At 43.0% G+C, this 18,041-nt stretch overlaps 1 protein-coding gene across 1 annotated transcript in view; it reads right to left on the bottom strand.

The window, feature by feature from the left end:
* Positions 1-1,313: 1,313 nt before the first annotated feature.
* LOC311187968 (HLA class II histocompatibility antigen, DM beta chain) overlaps positions 1,314-18,041 on the bottom strand; it is a gene marked incomplete at both ends in the record, with an annotated part of 50,120 nt that continues 33,392 nt past the window's right edge. Inside the window, one exon of the mRNA XM_084259318.1 lies at positions 1,314-1,499. Within this exon, the coding sequence (XP_084115444.1) occupies positions 1,314-1,499 (186 nt within the window). The remainder of the gene's footprint in view (positions 1,500-18,041) is intronic.

The raw sequence follows: 18,041 nt of genomic DNA, 5'->3' as shown, positions 1-18,041 counted from the left end.
ATGCCACTAAAATATATAACATATTCATATCTTTATTTTATACAATATTTCATGTATGTATATGCAATATATCTTCAGTACAATTGTATTTTTTAATTCTTTTTTTTAAGATTTATTTTTTTATTTATACAAGCACTGGGTAGAGTGAGAAGCGCGGGAGGGTGAGAGAACCCACCAAGACAGAGCGGGGAGCAGAGCAGGCAGAAGGACCTAAACGCACTGCTGAGGGGAGCAGCGGGCATGGCAGGAGAGGTCTGCGCGCCATGTGGGGCCCTTGCCGGCAGCTGGGGATCAAACCGGAGCTGCAGAGGCTGCGGGCAGCTTCGCAGGCCAGCGCTCAACTGCTGCGCCACCGGGGAGCCCCAGTACAATTATATTTTAACATATTTTTTTATTCCATTCCACTAACGCACAATATAACGTCAATTTTATTATATATTAGACGAGTGTCTGCTTCCAGGGTCATGGGTGAAGCGTGGAAGTAGGAGTGGCCAGTGCTGGGGACCTCCGCAGTCCCACATTTCTACACCCACGAGCCTGAGGCGTCAGGTTATTCTGTTCAGTAACAGACGACACACCTGTGGTGTTAGTGGGGCATGGGGGCGAGCCCGGGGTTAGTTAAGATCCGCATTTATCAGGTGATCAGGAGTGGACTTAGATTTTAAATGCCTGTTCCGTGCTGTGGCATCTGAAGAACCCGAAAAAGCTAGCAGCACCCCGCCCCCTGCTCCCTCCGCGCCACCGGCCGCAGGGAGCGCGCGAGCGGGGGAACTGAGGTGAGAGGCCTCGGGAGTTGCGCTCCCCTGGAAGGAAGGGCGCGTGCAGCAGGCACCCCTCACGCGCCCCCATCTCCCCCAGCGCCTCCAGCTCCCCCAAGGCCGCGCCTCTCCTCTCCCCACCCTCTTCCTGCCTGCGGGCGAGCAGCTCGCAGCCCCCCGGGGCAGGCAGGGGCGGGAGCACAGAGGCCAGGGCCCTGGGGGTGGAGCCAGGTGGCGGGGCGCGGCGGCCGCCCGGGACCCCAGGGTCGCCGGGCGCAGGGCGCGGCGCTGGGGCGAGGACAGAGCCGGGGTCCGGCCTTGGGGGTGGGGGTGAGGGGAAGCATCAGTTCACAGCCCTTGACGCAGAAACAGCGCAGGCAGCAGGGGGAACCCGGGGAGGGTGACTGGGTGCGCGCCTCAGGGCACCGCGGGCCCCGGACCGCGCTCGGGCTCCGAGAAGCCCCCACAGACCCGCCCGAGCCGGTGGGTGGAGCTGCGTCCCCCAGCCCGAGAGCGCCGAGCACTGATTGGCCTTCGGCTCGGCCAATCATAGCCTCAGGGCCGAGGTGGGAGGGGGCCGAGGTGGGAGGGGCCTGGGGGCCGGAGGTGGGAGGGGCCGTAGCGCTCCCGGCGCCCGCGAAGGTGCATCCGGAGTACTTCACCTTTCAGGTCCGTGCAGCGGCCCAGCTTCTCCGCGACTCGAAGGCACTCGTTGAAGTGCCTGCACCTGGGCCTGGAGACCTGGAGAGTAGCGGATGCTGCGGCTTGAAACCCCAAACTCAGCGAGAGATACCTATAGTGCAGGTCTGGAACGCTTGCTGGACAAAAAGGGTATCCCGGGGCACTGCAGACACCAAAGGAATGCGCAGGAAACTCCACTGCAGGGTGAGATTTGGGACTGTAATTACCCCGGTGGGGTAGTGAAGAAGGGATACAGATCTCTGGATTCCTCTCTCATTCCATTGTCCACCCCCACCAAGAACCGATGCTTCCCACTCAGTAGTGTCTCCTCAGAACTTAGAACCTCTACACCTAGGTGGAAGCTGATGACTCCATTTCCCATCTTCCATCTCCATCGAACAAGCAAGTGTCCTTTCTCAGATGAGTTCGATGTGTTTTCAGTGAGTAAACCTTACCTCTATTCTGGAGGCTCCAGAATATTTCTCCTGATTGAGTACCTGAGAGTCCCTCTCTCCCTTCCCTCACCTCAATCTCTGTACAAACTCTGTACAAACTGTACAAACTGTACAAACTCTCCTGACACCGTCCCCTAAGTCCTACAACACCCGGTGCCAGAAGTCTGCAGATGGTGAAAAAAAACACAAGGTATAAAATGTGGGGAAGCAGAAGTTAGTGTGCGGGAAATTCTTCTACTCATCCGATGTGTAAAGTTATCACTGGAAACTATCAGAAATATATAAAATTATAAACATTTATTTTTATGAGAAATCAGCAACAGAATTAGCAAAAACCCCTGTGTGTGGAAAGCATGAATTTATAGGACTGTCTTTCACAGTGAGTACATCGGTGTATTATGAAATCACATTTCATACATACCAACAGTCTTAAAGAGAGCCTCCAAATGTGTACAAGATCCAGGCTTCATGTAACCTGGGTTCATCTATTCTCTGACTATGTGAGCTGTTCCCCCCGGCCATGACAAGGTCACTCTGGAAGCCTGGGCTCTTGAGTCTACCTATTGTTGACTTGGGGACAGGAAAGGAGGCCCAAATCCAGAACATGAGCTTATGAAACCAGGTCTGCGGACATGAGACTTCAGAAGTAGGCAGCTGATGGTGGTGCTTCCTGGAAAGGAGCAGAGAGAGGTACCCTGTCATGTTGCAGCCCGAGGGGCAACTTGACCCCTCCCCCACTCCTGAGATGGGTCATGGAAGGGATATGTGGGGAAGGCACTGTCTTCTCAGACCAAGAAATCAGGAGCATCCAGGATGCCTTAAGCACGACCAGGGATCCAACCTAGAGGGAATCATAAAGCATTTCCTCTCCCCATCTCTCTCATCTTCCTGCCTCCTTGTAATCATCATGGACATAGTGGCTGACCTACTTTTCCTTGGTGTTCTGGAGTTGGGATAATGCAGATGAAAAGCCTGAATACCAACCTCTTTAGCTTGACTTGTGGGTTTCCCACTCCAGGTAGGAGTAGTACACACTATCAGCCCACTGTTTTAGGAGCACAGGAGTCAGTGACTCGCAGATGTGCTATAGAGGATGGAGGGAGTCTCACCATCAGGCAGGAAGGCTCAGCCTGGTGGACAGTGTGGTCAAGAAACTCTGATGTAGGAGGCCAGACATTCAGTTCCTGTTGCTGCTTGGGTCTGAGGAGGTAAGGCAGGATGCTGGTGGAAACTCAGCCTAGTGGTGAGTCTGAGAAGCTGTCAGGATGGAGGACTACAGAATCAGCAGTACAGGTTTTCTAGGAGATTCATTGCCCAGTGCCGCGCCTCTACCAGGGATGGCCAAGCCCTGTGGACTGAGCTCCATGTGTCTGCACTGCATTCGGATCTCCCTACATATTCATAGTGGTTGAGGGACTCTGTAACCGAGGGCCTCGAAAGTGACCAAAGGGGTACCTAGGCACCTGAAAAAATGGTCCTCTTATCTCTAAGAAATCCACTCAAAGAACTCTCTTCCGTATTTCCCAAAAATCAAATCCCAGGCTTGATTAAAAACAAACCACAGAAAAAAAACTCTAGATGAACACGTATGTGTGTGGAAATAGATGTGGGTGTGATTGGGTGGTCAAAAGGGATATCTGCCCCAAGTTTATATGAGGAACATGTACACTTCGGAGCCAAAGAAACATGGGGTCTTCCCAGCTAGGGTCCAGAGGAGGGAAGCCACCACTGCAGGACAGACATTTTAGGACAGCCTTGTCTAATGCCGGGGACCTCGCCTCTTCCTCCATTGTTTCAAACCCTGGGTCTGGCATTTACATTTCTTTACTGCTTCAAGTATAAGATGACTTACTCTGGGACCTCAGAACCCCATTTCCACCCTGGCCTCACAGGGGTCATTTTCTTTTCACAGGTAGTGAAAGAGGGTAATAACCCTCATCTACAAGTCAGTAGGGGGCGGAGGAGTCCTAGTTATACAGAAAAGGAAAAATTAGTTCTTTGCTGTGAGTAAATGTCACTGAAAATCAAACAACCTACTGAGCTGAAGGCAGCTTTGGGATTCAATCATTTGGTCTGTGGGGCAGGCCTTCCAGAATGCCAAGGGCTTCCAGACTTTCTCCCTTAAGGCCAGCTTTCTCGGTTTGAAAGGAATTCCCAGCATAGGACTGAAGGAAATGTCCACTCTTTCGTGTCTCTGCTGACACCTAGCAGCTCTTCTCCATTGTAGTAAGGTAACACAGGAAGGGGGCAGAACAGCTCAGTGGTCTTCCTTTCACATCTCCCATAACTGTGAAATATCATATGCCTCATCCCACAGGCTTAGGTTGATCTGAAATTCTCAGCATAAATTAAAATAGCTGCAAAGAATATAGTTTCCATGTTATATATAAATACTGGAATAAAATGGTTAATTACACTGTCACTTGTCCAATGGAATCTACATACCACAGTGTTTGACATCCACCATTAATTTTTTAAATGCATAAACAACCTCTTTCTTAACAGTTGGAAAATTTTCACTGCTCTCTTTTTTTTCTTTGAATTTTTGTTTTCATTTTACTTCCCCTATAGAATATTTTTTAAATTTCTCAAACCTGTCTTCATCCCGGTGTAATATATTTTTGTTCTTAGAAACTTATTCCTGACGCATCTGTTATTCTTTGCAACAGGATGCTCTTAAAATTAATTTATTTTTTCTTGCCCTAAGTGTTTAAAAAGTCATATTACTAACATAATAGCATACACATTTGATAAAAATATATATAAATAATATAGATTTTAATAAAGTATTTTTTAAGTTAACTTTTACTGGAAATATATGTCTTTCCACCCTGGCCTCACATGGGTCATTTTCTTTTCACAGGTAGTGAAAGAGGGTAATAACCCTCATCTACAAGTCAATAGTGGGTGGGGGAGTCCAGTTATACAGAAAAGGAAAAATTAGTTCTTTGCTATGGGTAAATGTCACTGAAAATCAAACAACCTACTGATAGGGGCTTTATGGATAGGGGCTTTATTTCCCCTATTTCATGCCGATGAATGTTACTTATGGTTATTTTAAAGCTGATGCCTATATTATTTACAGTTCCTTAAAAAAAAATCTTTAGCATGAAGAAAAATAATCTCGTTCACATAAATAATTATAGGAACAGAAAAAGTATGGGAATAGAGAGAATTTTTTGTAGTAACTTCACCCAATTTTTAAATTTCTTCCTCTTGTATGTCCCAAATCATGTCATGAGCTATTATTATTAAGTACTATTTTTAAATAATATCACAGTGCAAGTGTAGAGTTCCTCAATTTTGTTGAAGCAAATAATTAGAAACTACCTGCTTTTCATAACTATTTTTACACACACATTATGTTTTCACTTTCTCAGTTCTTAAAAATATACCAAAAAGGCTTTGCAAATTCTTGTAAAACAAGTACACCTGTTAATCTTCTAAGTGAAGTAACTTGCTTGTGAAACCCAAATAAAAGAGGAATTTTTTTTTAAATCCCACAAAATTGGAAATTAAAAATCAATTTGTTCTGAATAGAAATCTTTTTCCCTGTTTTTCTTAATGGCATCTGAAAGTGCTTTTAAAAGTATAACAAAGAGAGGGCCACTTTAATATTTGTATGTGTGTATAATTTCATCTCATTGTAGAAAATGCATTTGACAGATGCAGTACAATGTGTCACCACCCAAAGAGGGAGACGTTAATCCAAAATAACTGAACCTGGATTTTTAAAGTATAGAGTTTTAAATCCAAGGTTGCATTTGGGAACATTCTGTTTTGTATCCACACATAAAGGGATTTCTGCTTTTAAGTACACAATTTAATCTACTTAGTAGAGATCAACAGTAACATGAAGAGGTCATTAATAAGTGTGAGTTTACAGAAATTCTATTACAGATTGCTATGTGCATTAATTACACTAGAATCCACAAAATATTTCCAGCTGCTGAATCTCAATCTAGTGGTTATATGATAAAAATAAAGGCACAGAGAAGACCATACACACGTAGAAAATGTATTTATATGATCCAGAATTATTTGGGAAAGGTTAATGAAAATATTTCTCCTATGAGTCTAAATTAGTTCAAGGAAACATATGTTAAAACCCCCCAATATGTATTTATCTTACTCTGAAATGAGGTATTGATTTGCCAGAAAATAAGTGGAGACTCTGCCTTCACTGCTTTGGAATTGTGCAAAACCAGTAAGTGAGGTAGAGACAAGACACCAGTGAGTGGGACCTTGTTAGTACTCAGTGCTCTGTGAAAGTTAGTATTTCTTTACAAGATTTCTATAAACTTAGAATATTCTAAGACAGATACGAATTGGAACCTCACCCAGAGCTTGTGACCTGAAATGAAACAACTTGGCTGTCAGTTTTTCAACAAAGCTAAAGAGCCGTTCAGTCTTCTCAATTATGATGAAAGAGGCATCAAGGTCATCAGATGCACATATTTCAGCATTCCAGCTTCTCTGCCAAGGAATCCGAATCCAGAATATTGAAACATAGGCCTAAATTCCCTTTGCTAATGCCGCATGTACTCAATCTCGAGCGTTATGACACTTAGAGCGGGCTGATTCTTGGTATCCGGGGCTGTCCTGTATGGTGTAGAGTGTGCAGCAGCATTGCCGCCCTGCCCTCTCCCTGCCAGTAGCACCAATCCCTGTACCCAACCTCTCAGTTGTGACAGTGAAAATGTCTCCACATTTGCCATATGTCATTTGGGGGGTAAAGGGGTAAAATGGCCGAGGATCATTACTCCTAATAGAAATATGCATAGAAGACAAAGAAGACACAAAGCTGTGATTAAAGGGGGTTTCATGGACACACGTTTCCTACTATTCTTTTGTTCAGTACTTAAAATATTTTATTTCCAACATTGTCATTGCTTTCTTGAATTTTCCTATTAATCTCTTATTTTAGGCTGAGATTGCTGAAACTCTGCAGCAAGTACTTGCAGATCTTAAGCAAATAGAATCATATTACCAACAAGCAGAGCATTTAATTGTTCTAATTTTTCTATCCAGTTTTTCCTTTAGTGTGAATGTGAGATTGTTCCTAAACAGACCCCTGGTGACTATTTGAAAAAGATCAACAAGCAAAGTTGAGGTCTAAAGTTCTCTCTCTTGGGGTATCTGCAGTTAAATTGATCCCTTACAGCAACCTCAGCGATCTCATTTTTCACATCTTTCTGCAATAACTAGTGGTAAATGAGTAGATCTGCCAATGAATGTAATTTGCAATTTACTCATAGTACACCCTTACTCCACATTCATTTTTGTCTTGATGTAATTGACTTAACAAGCAAGCATTTATCACACTTATTGCTGGAAAACATTAATTACCTTTGATCCTGCTGAACCTCAAACACTTATTTTAAGAAAATTTGACCAGGTGATCTAATTACTTAAATAATTACCACTCGTATTAGCAATTCATTAGCATTGACAATTGCATCTTAGGAATCCCACTAACAAAAAAATACAGAAATTTGAGGCAAAATAGATTCACTATTTGACAATAAATTACAATACTCCAGAAGAAATTGGGAAATAAAATGAAATAAATTTAATAGTTATGCCTTTTCAAAATCAATGAGGCTAAATTATTCTCAGTACGAACTCATATGCCTGTGTGAGCTGGCCAAGGTCTTGAGGGAGTGGATAACACATCCCTCTTTATTTAAAAAAATAACATAAATAGCAAGAGATCTTTAATTTCTGGGAGAATCTAAATTTTATGTCTCAGCTTCAGGACGCAGACTAAAGATGAAAACTTAAAAGTTGATTTGGATGTTTGAAGTGTTAACACAAATCAAGCAATGGATAGTGTTTAAAAAAAAAAAAAAATGTTTTGGGCCTCCCTGGTGGTGCAGCGGGTTGAGCACAGCGCTATGAAGCTGTCTGTAGCCTCTGCAGCCTCTGCAGCCTGGGTTCAATTCCGGGCCAGCCAGGGAGATTCCCACATGGCGTGCAGACCCCTCCTGTCTTGCCCGCTGCTCCTCTCAGCAGTGGTTTCAGTCCTTCTGCCTGTTCTGCTCTCCTCTCTGGTGAATCCTTTCACCCTCCAGTGTCTCTGGCCTGTACCCCAGTTCTTGTATAAATAAAAATAAATCTTTAAAAAAAAAAAAAAGAAACGTTTTACTCCCAAATTAAAGCACCACATTGTTTTGAGGGTAGGAAGATATGTAGATGTATTGGGATTAGGTAGATGGGGAAAATGAAAGGGGCAGCCAGAAAGGTGCTGTAAGAACAGTCGAAAGGTCATCAATTTTTATTTTTTCACATACTTTACTGAGCAGTCACACACCTGCCCAGGTTCAAAGGGAGGGGAAATGGACTTCATTTTCTGCTGAGGGAGTGGCAAGATCCTAGAAGCATAAGTGCACCTTTATCACAGATACCGTCTGCCACCATAATTTATTTTTTTAGACAGATATCTCATCTGTGGTTTCATATGTACTAATAAATAGTTAGACTATTCTTTATATAATATATGATATATATACATATATATCTCCAAAAGAGCAGATTTATTATAAAGGGAGGGAAGGGTGAAGAATACTTGCACACAATCAGGCAGAAACAGCTACCCCAGAAAGGGACAGGTTTGTTAGAAGAGGGGCATGGTCACAGGGGGCAGCCTTGCGAGGAGAGTTGCTTCTGCTGCTTTCCAAAGGGGGATGGTTATTCTTTCTTTTCTTAATTGCTGTTTGAGTCTGTCCAAGTTGGTATTCTCATTTTGTTTTATTGAAAATATTACCTTTTTTTCACTGCCTGCTAGTCCCAGTGCTCTAGCCCTCATACCCCACATGCCCTTTTTATTTTTTTCTTTTTCTTTTTTTGGTTGTGTCACTCCCTGCCACACAGCATGCAGGCGGTTCTGTTTGCATCTTTTGCACAAAGTGATAATGCCACAAATAAAACACTAACTGGGAAAGATTCAGGAGAGAAAAATACAGAATATTCCAAGCCATTTAAATTTCTGTAGAAAAAGTGGAGGGGACAATTGCAGCAGTGTTATAGTCATATTATATTAGGGCAACATTTCAAAGTGACAAGTTTGTGACAGCAAGTTGTATCTAAATGGAGAAAATATAGCTCTGTTGTAATTTACTACTTAATCAAGATAAGTAAGATAAATAAGCAGTGCTGCACATGACCAGTTAACTATTATGACCTTAATAGAAATAAAACACAGGGTGAGCAAAGATGTCAAGTTTATTGCCCCCCCCACCAGCCCTTGTGTCTCCTTGTCCTTTTCCCGCCTCCCTCCCTCTTAACCTAAAACCCCCTCAGCATGTGCAGTCACATACCAGCAGTTTTTGAAAGTGTTTTATGTTGTCAAATTACCTTATGTGAATAACCAGTATTGTTTTTATTGACTTACTCTGCTGCACATAATTCTTTCAAATTCCCTCCATTTTGTTGAAGATGGCTTCATCCACCTGTTCTTGTGGCTAGATAATACTGCCTGGTATACGTGTACTCCCGTTTCTTGATCTACTAGTCTGTTGAAGATTTAGGCTACTTCCATGTTCTAGCTATTGTAATAATGCTGCTGTGACCATTGTAGAATATATGGGTTTTTTGGCTATGGATATTGCCCATATATTCTTTGGATATTGCCCAAGAATGGGATTGCCAGGTTTTAAGGTATTTCCATTTTTAATTTTTCAAAGTAAATCCAGATTGTCTTCCATAATGGTTTAATTAGTTCACATTCCCAACACACCAACAGTGTGTTAGCGTTCCTTTTTCTCCACATCCTCTTCAGCACTTGTGAAATATGTGCCATCCTCACAAGTGTGAGGTTGTATCTCATTTTAAGTTTAATCTGCATCTCTTTTTAGGAGTGATGATGAACATTTTGTTGTTTTGTTTTTTTGGCCTTCTGGTATCACCTCTATGATGAAATGTCTGTTCATATCTGCTGCCCATTTATTAATTGGCTGTTTTGTTGTTGATGATGGACTGCACCAGTTTTTTTTTTATATATATTTTTTTTTGTATTTTTTTTTTTAATAGAGGCATGTTTTATTTATTTATTTGTTTGTTTGTTTGTTTTGTTTATACATGCACTGGGTACAGTCAGAAGCGCGGGAGGGTGAGAGAATTCACCAGAGCCAGAGCGGGGAGCAGAGCAGGCAGAAGGACCGAAGTACACTGCTGAGGGGAGCAGCGGGCGGCAGGAGAGGTCTGCGCGCCATGTGGGACCCTCCTCCGGTGGCCGGGGAGCAGCCGGGGATCAAACCGGCACCGCAGAGGCCGCGGGCAGCTTCGCAACCCAGCGCTCAACCGCTGCGCCACTGGGGAGGCCCTATATTTTAGATATTAATCCTTTATCAGTTACATATTATGTAAATATTTTCTCCAATTAGTAGGGTAGTTAATCATTTTTCATTTCCTCATGCTGTATAGAAGCTTCTTAACTTTAGGTAGTCACAATTGTTCATTTTTGTTTTTAGGTCCCTTTCCATAGAGATTGAGTCTCCAAAAATATCGTTATTGTTGATGTTGTGGAAGGTATTATCAGTGTTTTTTTCTATGTATTTTATTGTTACAGGTTCTATATCTAAATCTTTCATCTATTTTTAATTTACTTTTGTGTATGGAGTTAGCAAGTAACCCAACTTCACTCTTTTATACTTGGCTTTCTAATTTTCCCAGCACCATTTATTAAAGAGAATTTTTTTCACCAGTTTGTGGTCGTAGATGTTTTACCATAGATTAGGGTCTATATATGTGTGGATTTGTTTCTGGACTTTCATTCTATGAATGAAAAGACATTCTATGTATGTCTGTCTGGTGTTAATTTGCTTGGAACTCTTTGGGCCTCTTGGATCACAATTTCTGGTTCATTTCCCAGAATGAGATGATTTTTAGTGATTATTTCTTTAAGTAGGTTTTCTATGCTATAGTGCCAGCAAGGCACAGGGCAGTTTCTCTACGGATCCTGGCAGACAGGTAAAGGAGAGTCCTGGAGCCCTCAGTGGTTTTTCAGACTTTTAATCATCTTTCTACACCATTTGTAGTGAGGCAGCCAGGCAGGCAAAGGGGCCGGGGTTCAGGAGACTGATAGGCCTCCCAGCCCCTGGCAAATCTTTACTCTCTGGGCTCTATCTGGCATCGTCTTGTGGTCTCTTCCTCTTGTTGCTGTTCTGGCACTCTCTGCCATTCTTATATGCTTAGCCTCCAGGCTCAAGTGTGCCCACTTACCCACATCCATGCCTTACTCCATGTCCACCATAAGGCATGCATACCTGGAGCCCATGCTCCCAAGCGCCTCCTGAATTCAAGGCTGCAGGTGATAACCACAGAAGCCAATGGTGCAAAAGCCTGAGCATCTTCATTTACCCTACATATGCCTTTCTGTTTTTCTTCTCCTCTGGGACCCTTATGATATGGATAGTATTTCTCTTTAAGTTGTCCCAGAAAGCTCTTACACCGGGTTTTCATTTTTATTACTTTTTCTCTACCTTGTTCTTTTCTTATGTTCTCCAACATTGTATTTTCAAGTTCATTAATTCTCTCCATTGCTTCTATTCATCTTCTACTAAGGCTCACAATATATTTTTTAAATGAGTTATAGCACTTAACTTCATTCCTTCATGTTTTCATTATCTTTACCCTGTTGTTGTTTTGTACCCTTTGTTGTTTTTCCCATTCCATCAGCATTGCCAGAACTTTTGTCCTGACTCTCCTTCCATGCTCTACAACTGTACTAAGTCAGGGTCTTCTATCAGGATTTTTTTATTCTGGCATATGTACTGTGATCTGCCACCTCAATTTTGATTTTTTGGGGGTTTTAATAGGGATAGATCTTTTAAATGTATTTTCTTACATCATTGTTAATTTTTGGACAATATTTGATTTCTCCTCCCAGATGTAGTCCCATGTTCTCCCACAATCATAGCCTCTGTGATCCATCACTACAGTGCCTTGTGCTTTTCCCTCTCATTTTGACCTCTCCCCCTTCCCTGCCACATGCTTCAGTCAGCTTGTCAGTTTGTCTTTTTCCTAACCCTTTTTTCAGTTTTCCTATATTCCACCTGTAAGTGAAACCATCTGATATTTCTTTTTCCTTCTGACTTATTTTGCTTGGCATAATTAGTGGGGATAGATTTTTGACTGTTGTTTTTGCACCTGTTGATTTTGACCAGTAGTCAGGGGACTTGTTCTGGTAGTAGGAGTAGTAGGTTTAAAAGAGGACAGGGTCGATAGCATCAAAGGATGACCTCCAGTAGACTCGGGAATTTGAACTACGTGTTGTAGAGCATTTCTTTGGGGATGGGGAGTGGCAGGCATTTTGGTGACCTCACCCCGGAATGGAGTGGACAGGTGTTTTGGATGTCTCATCCTGGGGTAGAGTGTGGCAGGGGTTTCAGATATCCCAGCCTGGACTTCATTAGTGCTCACTTCTATGATGAGGTCCAGGTGCTCTGACCTGGACCAGGTGTTACACCTGCTCTGTGTTACGAACCTCAGATTCAAGTCAGTTGTCCTCACCCTGACACTCTCCAGCAGTGCACCATCTACCCTGGGTGCCTGCTCATGCTCCCCTTTATCCAGTAAAGTCTAGGTCTTTGGAACCCTGATGTTGGCATGTGCCCAAGTCAACACGGGCCTCTGCACTGCAGCCTTCTCCATCTTATGGGTATACTGCCCCTTTATTACTTTGAACAAAGTTCACTTAGAGTTTCTCCATCCCATTATGTTGGGCTGATGCTCCTGATAATAACTTTCCTTAGAGGTGTTTGCTTTTTTTTGCACCATTTTGTTGTGTGGAGTCTGGAGGAGGCAAGCAGGACATTCTGCCACCCTCTTGTCAGACTTCCTTTTCCCTTTAATCACACCACTTTTTTGAAGTGACCTAAGACAAGTATGTGATTAAGCACATCACTTTTTTTAAATGTATGCGCATGGATGTTGGAAGTCTAGATTCCCTTAAATCCTTCCATGCCTGAGTATAAAGTAAGTGATGCTCAGACTTTTGTGCCATTGGCCTCTGTGACTATCACCTGTGGCCTGACTGCAGGAGACCCTTGTGAGTGTGGGCTTGAGGTACACTTGCCTGGTGGTGGAAAACTGGAGTATGGTGTGGGCGTGCGTGAGTGAGCACACCTGAGCCTGGAGGCTGAGCATGTAAGGGCGGCAGAAAATGGCCAGCAGAAAGGCTACAAGAGGAAGAGATCACAAGAGAAAGCCAGAGAGAGCTCCCCCAAAAAGTAAAGATTCGCTATGGGCTGGGAGACTGCCAGCTTCCTGGCCCCAGGCCCCTCTGCCTGCCCTGAACCTGGTTGCCTCACTACAAATGATGTAGAAAGATGATTAATAGCCTGGAAAAGTTCCTGAGGGCTCCAGGACTCTCCTTTATCCATCTCTCCAGATCCATAGAGAATCTGCCCTGTGCTTGCTGGCAATATACTGTGCATCCCCTGGAAAGTTCTCTGACACCCAGAAATACAAGAACCCCAGTTTGAAGTTGGCTAATCTTCAGGACTGGTACAAACACAGGGCCTTGGTAGATAAAGTAGAGCAAAGAAGTTCTACTTCCACACAGAAACTTCTGATTTTTTTTCTCTACAGTGAAACACAGAAGTGTTAGTTTCCTAAAATTAGACCAGTTCTGTATCCTAAACATTTAGGGAAGTTTTTACCTCCAACTGCTGGGTATTGAACATCTACTGTCTAACTCTCACATGCCACAGTGAGTCTTCCCTTGATACTGAATGGAATGTGAAAGCAACCTTTGTATTTAGGAACTTTAAGTCTTTGAATTATGATAATCCAATGAATGTCATTACTGTGTCTTTGACTTCTCATAGAAAAACATTAGCTAATTATTAACCAGATCTAAATATTGTAGAATGGCCTCACCAGAAGGTGACATGGTGAGTTAGAAATGTGAGCAGCCCCTTTACTGTTTTCATAATTGCTTACCCCACCATGAGAGTTGTCAATAACGTTAACAGACTTCTGAGAAGAGGAACACACGCTCAGGTGCAGCAGGGAGGCGGAAGACTCCAGCCAAGGCTCCAGTCACTTGACTAATTAGAGATTTCATGAATTTACATTAAATTAATATTTTAAAATCTAATCACCAGTGATATTAAGAATTCATCAGAGAAATATGACACCTTAACCTTCACCAGTGGAGTAACTTGAGGATTCCACATCTTTTGCAATATTGAATATTCAAGTGATGTTTGTTAGGTTTCTGGACTTAATTCCAACAGGGATATTGAGGGATATTCATCACCAAGCAATTCAGAGATAGTGTCAGATTCCACAGGTTGAGGGCTCAGTCCTACAAGACCACACACACACACACACACACACACACATGCACACATGCACACACTTCAAATGCCAGTTGTGATGAGAAAATATATTATTGAGCAAATGAATATAATAAAGATTCCAGCAGAACTTCCAGCCCAGGTGCAATGAACACTCCAATGCAGGCATCATCAACAAGTTTGCTTACTTACAGCTCCTTCCCTTTCAAGATTCATGGCCAGAGCCTCAGCACTCTTATCTACAAGGTCGGGCAGCCAACCAGCTGGTCTCTCTCTCCAAGGCCATCCCCGAATGCCTGCATCTTTCCTCCCTTGCCTTGCCCCTCTTGTCTGGGGACTTTGCCACAAATGGTTGTGTCTGATGAAAAACGATGCAAGCAATGTAAGAGATATGGACACAGTTGTGTATAAAAAGAACCCTTGGTCTTTAAACCACTGCTCAGACCTTACGGGGCTACCCAGGCCTGGGACCTCATGCATGAGTCATAAAGCTTCTCCTGACCTCACCATTCCTGAAGTACCGCTTGTTCTTCCTCTTCCTGGGTAAAAGGCCAGAATTTATTTCTACAACAGTTGCAAACTCAAGCTTCTGTGTTTCTGACAAACCAAGTACAAATCAGAGGTTCCAGTGAATCCCCCCAGTGAACCCCTCCAACTCAGGATGCCAATCCCAAGTACAGGTTGCTACTTGTCCTGACAGACTGGCTGCAAATCAGCATCCCACCATTTCCACCTCAGACTCAATTTGCTAGAGCAGCTCACAGAACTCAGAGAAACAGTTTCCTTACTAAATAACCTGCTTGTTATAAAAGGATACAGCCCAGAAACAGCCAGACTGAGATGCATAGAGCAAGGTTTGTAGGGAGGGGTGTGGAACTCCCATGCCCCTTCCAGATGCACCACTCTCTCCAAGTCTTCACATGTTCACCAACCCCATCCTCTTGTTTTTTTATGGGGCTTTATTACTTATTCATGATTGATAAAATCATTGACCATCGCTGATTGAGTCATCCTCTCTTGTCCCTGAAAATTAGGTAGTAGGTCTGAAAATGCTACCCCTTTAATCACATTGGCAACCCGCTGCCACCCTCAGTAAGTTTCCAAAAGTCACTTCATTAACACAACAAAAGACACCTTTATCACTCTTGACACTTAGGAAATTCCAAGGCTTTGGGGAGCTGTGAGCCAGGAACTGTGGACAAAGATCAAATAAATACGAAAAATACATTTTGGTCATCTGAATGACCAAGTGTATATTTGTTATAAACTGCAATATTGCAATCTTGATTTATTTGACTACATTTATGTACTCTTATACATTAATTTTTTTTAAATGATAAATTGTCTGCATCTATAAAGTGAGTGAATTAAATTTAGTACAGTCCATTTAATCTAGCATTTCAGTTTTAAAAGATGGGAACTGCCAAAATACACAAGTAACCAAGATGCGTTTTATTAGGAAAATGGACTAACAAACTGGCATATTTATACAGTGGAAGAGAAATCAGTAGCTTTTAAAAACGAGCTATCAAACCATGAAAAGACATGGAAGAAACGTAAATGCAGATGGCTAGGTGAAAGGAGTCATCTGAAAAAGCTGCATACTGTATGATTCCAACTGTGTGACATTCTGAAAAAGGCAAATCCATGGGGACAATGAAAAGATCAGTGGTTATCAGGGTCTTACAGGGACAGAGAGAGGGAGGGATGAATAGATGGAGCACAAGATGTTTTTAGGGCGGTGAAACTGTTATAGGGCAGGGAGAGGGGCAACCCAAACCCCACAAACCTATTCTAAATGGTTTCTGCCCTCCGCCGCATCAACACAAAACATATGAGAATTTAGTGGGAAGGAACTTTAATACAATTTGGAAACAATACAGGAAAGGCAAAGAATCTAATTTCTAAATCAAGCACCCAAAGTTACCCGTCCCCTCGTTGGTAAAACTCCATCCAAATGGGATTGGCCCAGAGCAAGGCCCCAAAGCCTGCCACAAGTCCAAAGCATCTTCCAGTGGGGACCCACAGAAAAGGGTCAGAAACAACCAGACAAGTCCAGAAGGAAAAGAGCAAAATCAAAATCAAGATAAAAGCTGCCATTGTCACCTCCCCACGGGTCTCACCCACATCTGTGTCACCCAGTCCACGACCAAAAGACAAGCGCAGTTTCTTCACGTGTCTCTAGGCTGCATGTGCCTCCTCCAGGTCTCCTGGCTCCATACTGCTTCCTTCCTTCCTCAGTCTCCTCTGCAGCCTCTTCTCTCCCTGCTCAGCTCCACCCTCTCTTGGGTGGGGCAGGGAACCTGGAACTTCCCCCTTTCTGGGGACCACCGTTACAATCCCCCCTTTTAATTTTTATTCCTCCGTATCTATGGTGGCACAGACCTCAGGGTGGAGGGGCCTCTTCATGTGGAGAAGGCCTTTGTCCCGATGTGTTTAAGGTGTTTAGCAAATGATACTCCTCGTCTTCTAACTCCACCCTTCTGCAGTCCTCATGGGAAGGAGAAGGTTTATCTCTTCTCTGTGCCATTAGCCTAGCCTTCGTCTCCGCCATACCCAATTTATGGAGAGCGGCCTGTATCTGGTCCTCCATACTTTTAAAAGCTGACTCAAAAACGTTATGATTTTCATCCCTTATACTCTTAATAGTTAAATCAAAGCCTGATTTTGTTGTTGCACTTGATCCTGCATGCTTTTAAAAGCTGACTCAAAAACGTTACGATTTTCATCCCTTATACTTTTAATAGTTAAATCAAAAGCCTAATTTTGTTGTTGCATAGCTAAGTTAAAAGCTTGAATTTGTTGCAGCACATTCTCAGTATGTGAAGTGTAACCACTACTTCTCATAGAAACAAGAATGTAGCACATGGCGCCTATGCACATTACCAAAAAAACACCCAGAAGCACAGACTGTAAAGGGATGGCTTGTAAACCACCCACATATGTATACGGAAGTAAAATCATGTGCCATACACTAGGTTTAATCCAATTATTTACTCTTATCAAACTGGTGGTAATATTTAACGGAAAAAGGCTACTTAAATTCAAGGCCAGAAAAAAACTAAAAAAAACTCAAGTTAGGGATAAAACCACTTAAGTTCATGGTTGAGACCACGTTTGGGTCAAAACTACACCCACAAGAGCCGTATGCGCGGGGGAAAAAAAAACAGACTTTTCAAGACGTGACACAAAAATTTTCACTGTGAGTTCTGTAGACCTAGTGCACTTTATGGTGATCAACGCAAGAAAAATTACTTTGGGCTGGTCAACCACAGGTGAAGCTTGAAAACCACGTTGGCGCCAAACTGTTATAGGGTAACCCCGATATAAAATAAAACGGGTTGCCTGGCTGTGGGTCCTCACCCGCGTGCTTAAAGGGGACTTATTAATACTCCACTACAGGCACACACAAAAGGTTAATAAAAGGTTTATTTACAAAAAAAAAAAAAAAAGGAAATTAAAATAAATGTACAACTCAGGGAAAAAATAGGAAAATAAAGTCTTCAATGCGTCCTACCTGATCCGCCGACCTGGAAACCCAAAGGCACTCTCAGAGCTGGCCAAACGCTGTGAGCTGGCGGAGAGCCAAAATGGGGGATTCCCCTCCAAAGCCCACGTGTCTGGCTTTATACCACACCTGGCTGCTTAACCCCACCCTCAGGTTCCAGCCACCTTCCCTTTGGTGGTGATGGAATTTGAAGTTCCCAGTGTCTTTTGGCTTTGGCCTGGGGTGGGGGTGGAGTCCACAAAGCCTGTATGGAATTAGCTTTAGGACATCCTTTTCCCCCTAACAAAACCATACTGTATGATACTGTAATAGTGAATGTGTGTCATACATTTGC

The sequence above is a fragment of the Talpa europaea genome (assembly GCF_964194135.1).
Source record: "Talpa europaea genome assembly, chromosome: 2".
NCBI classification, from domain to species: Eukaryota; Metazoa; Chordata; class Mammalia; order Eulipotyphla; family Talpidae; genus Talpa; species Talpa europaea.
The sequence above is the reverse complement of the archived record's forward strand: the minus strand, read 5'-3'. Positions and strand labels throughout refer to the sequence as shown.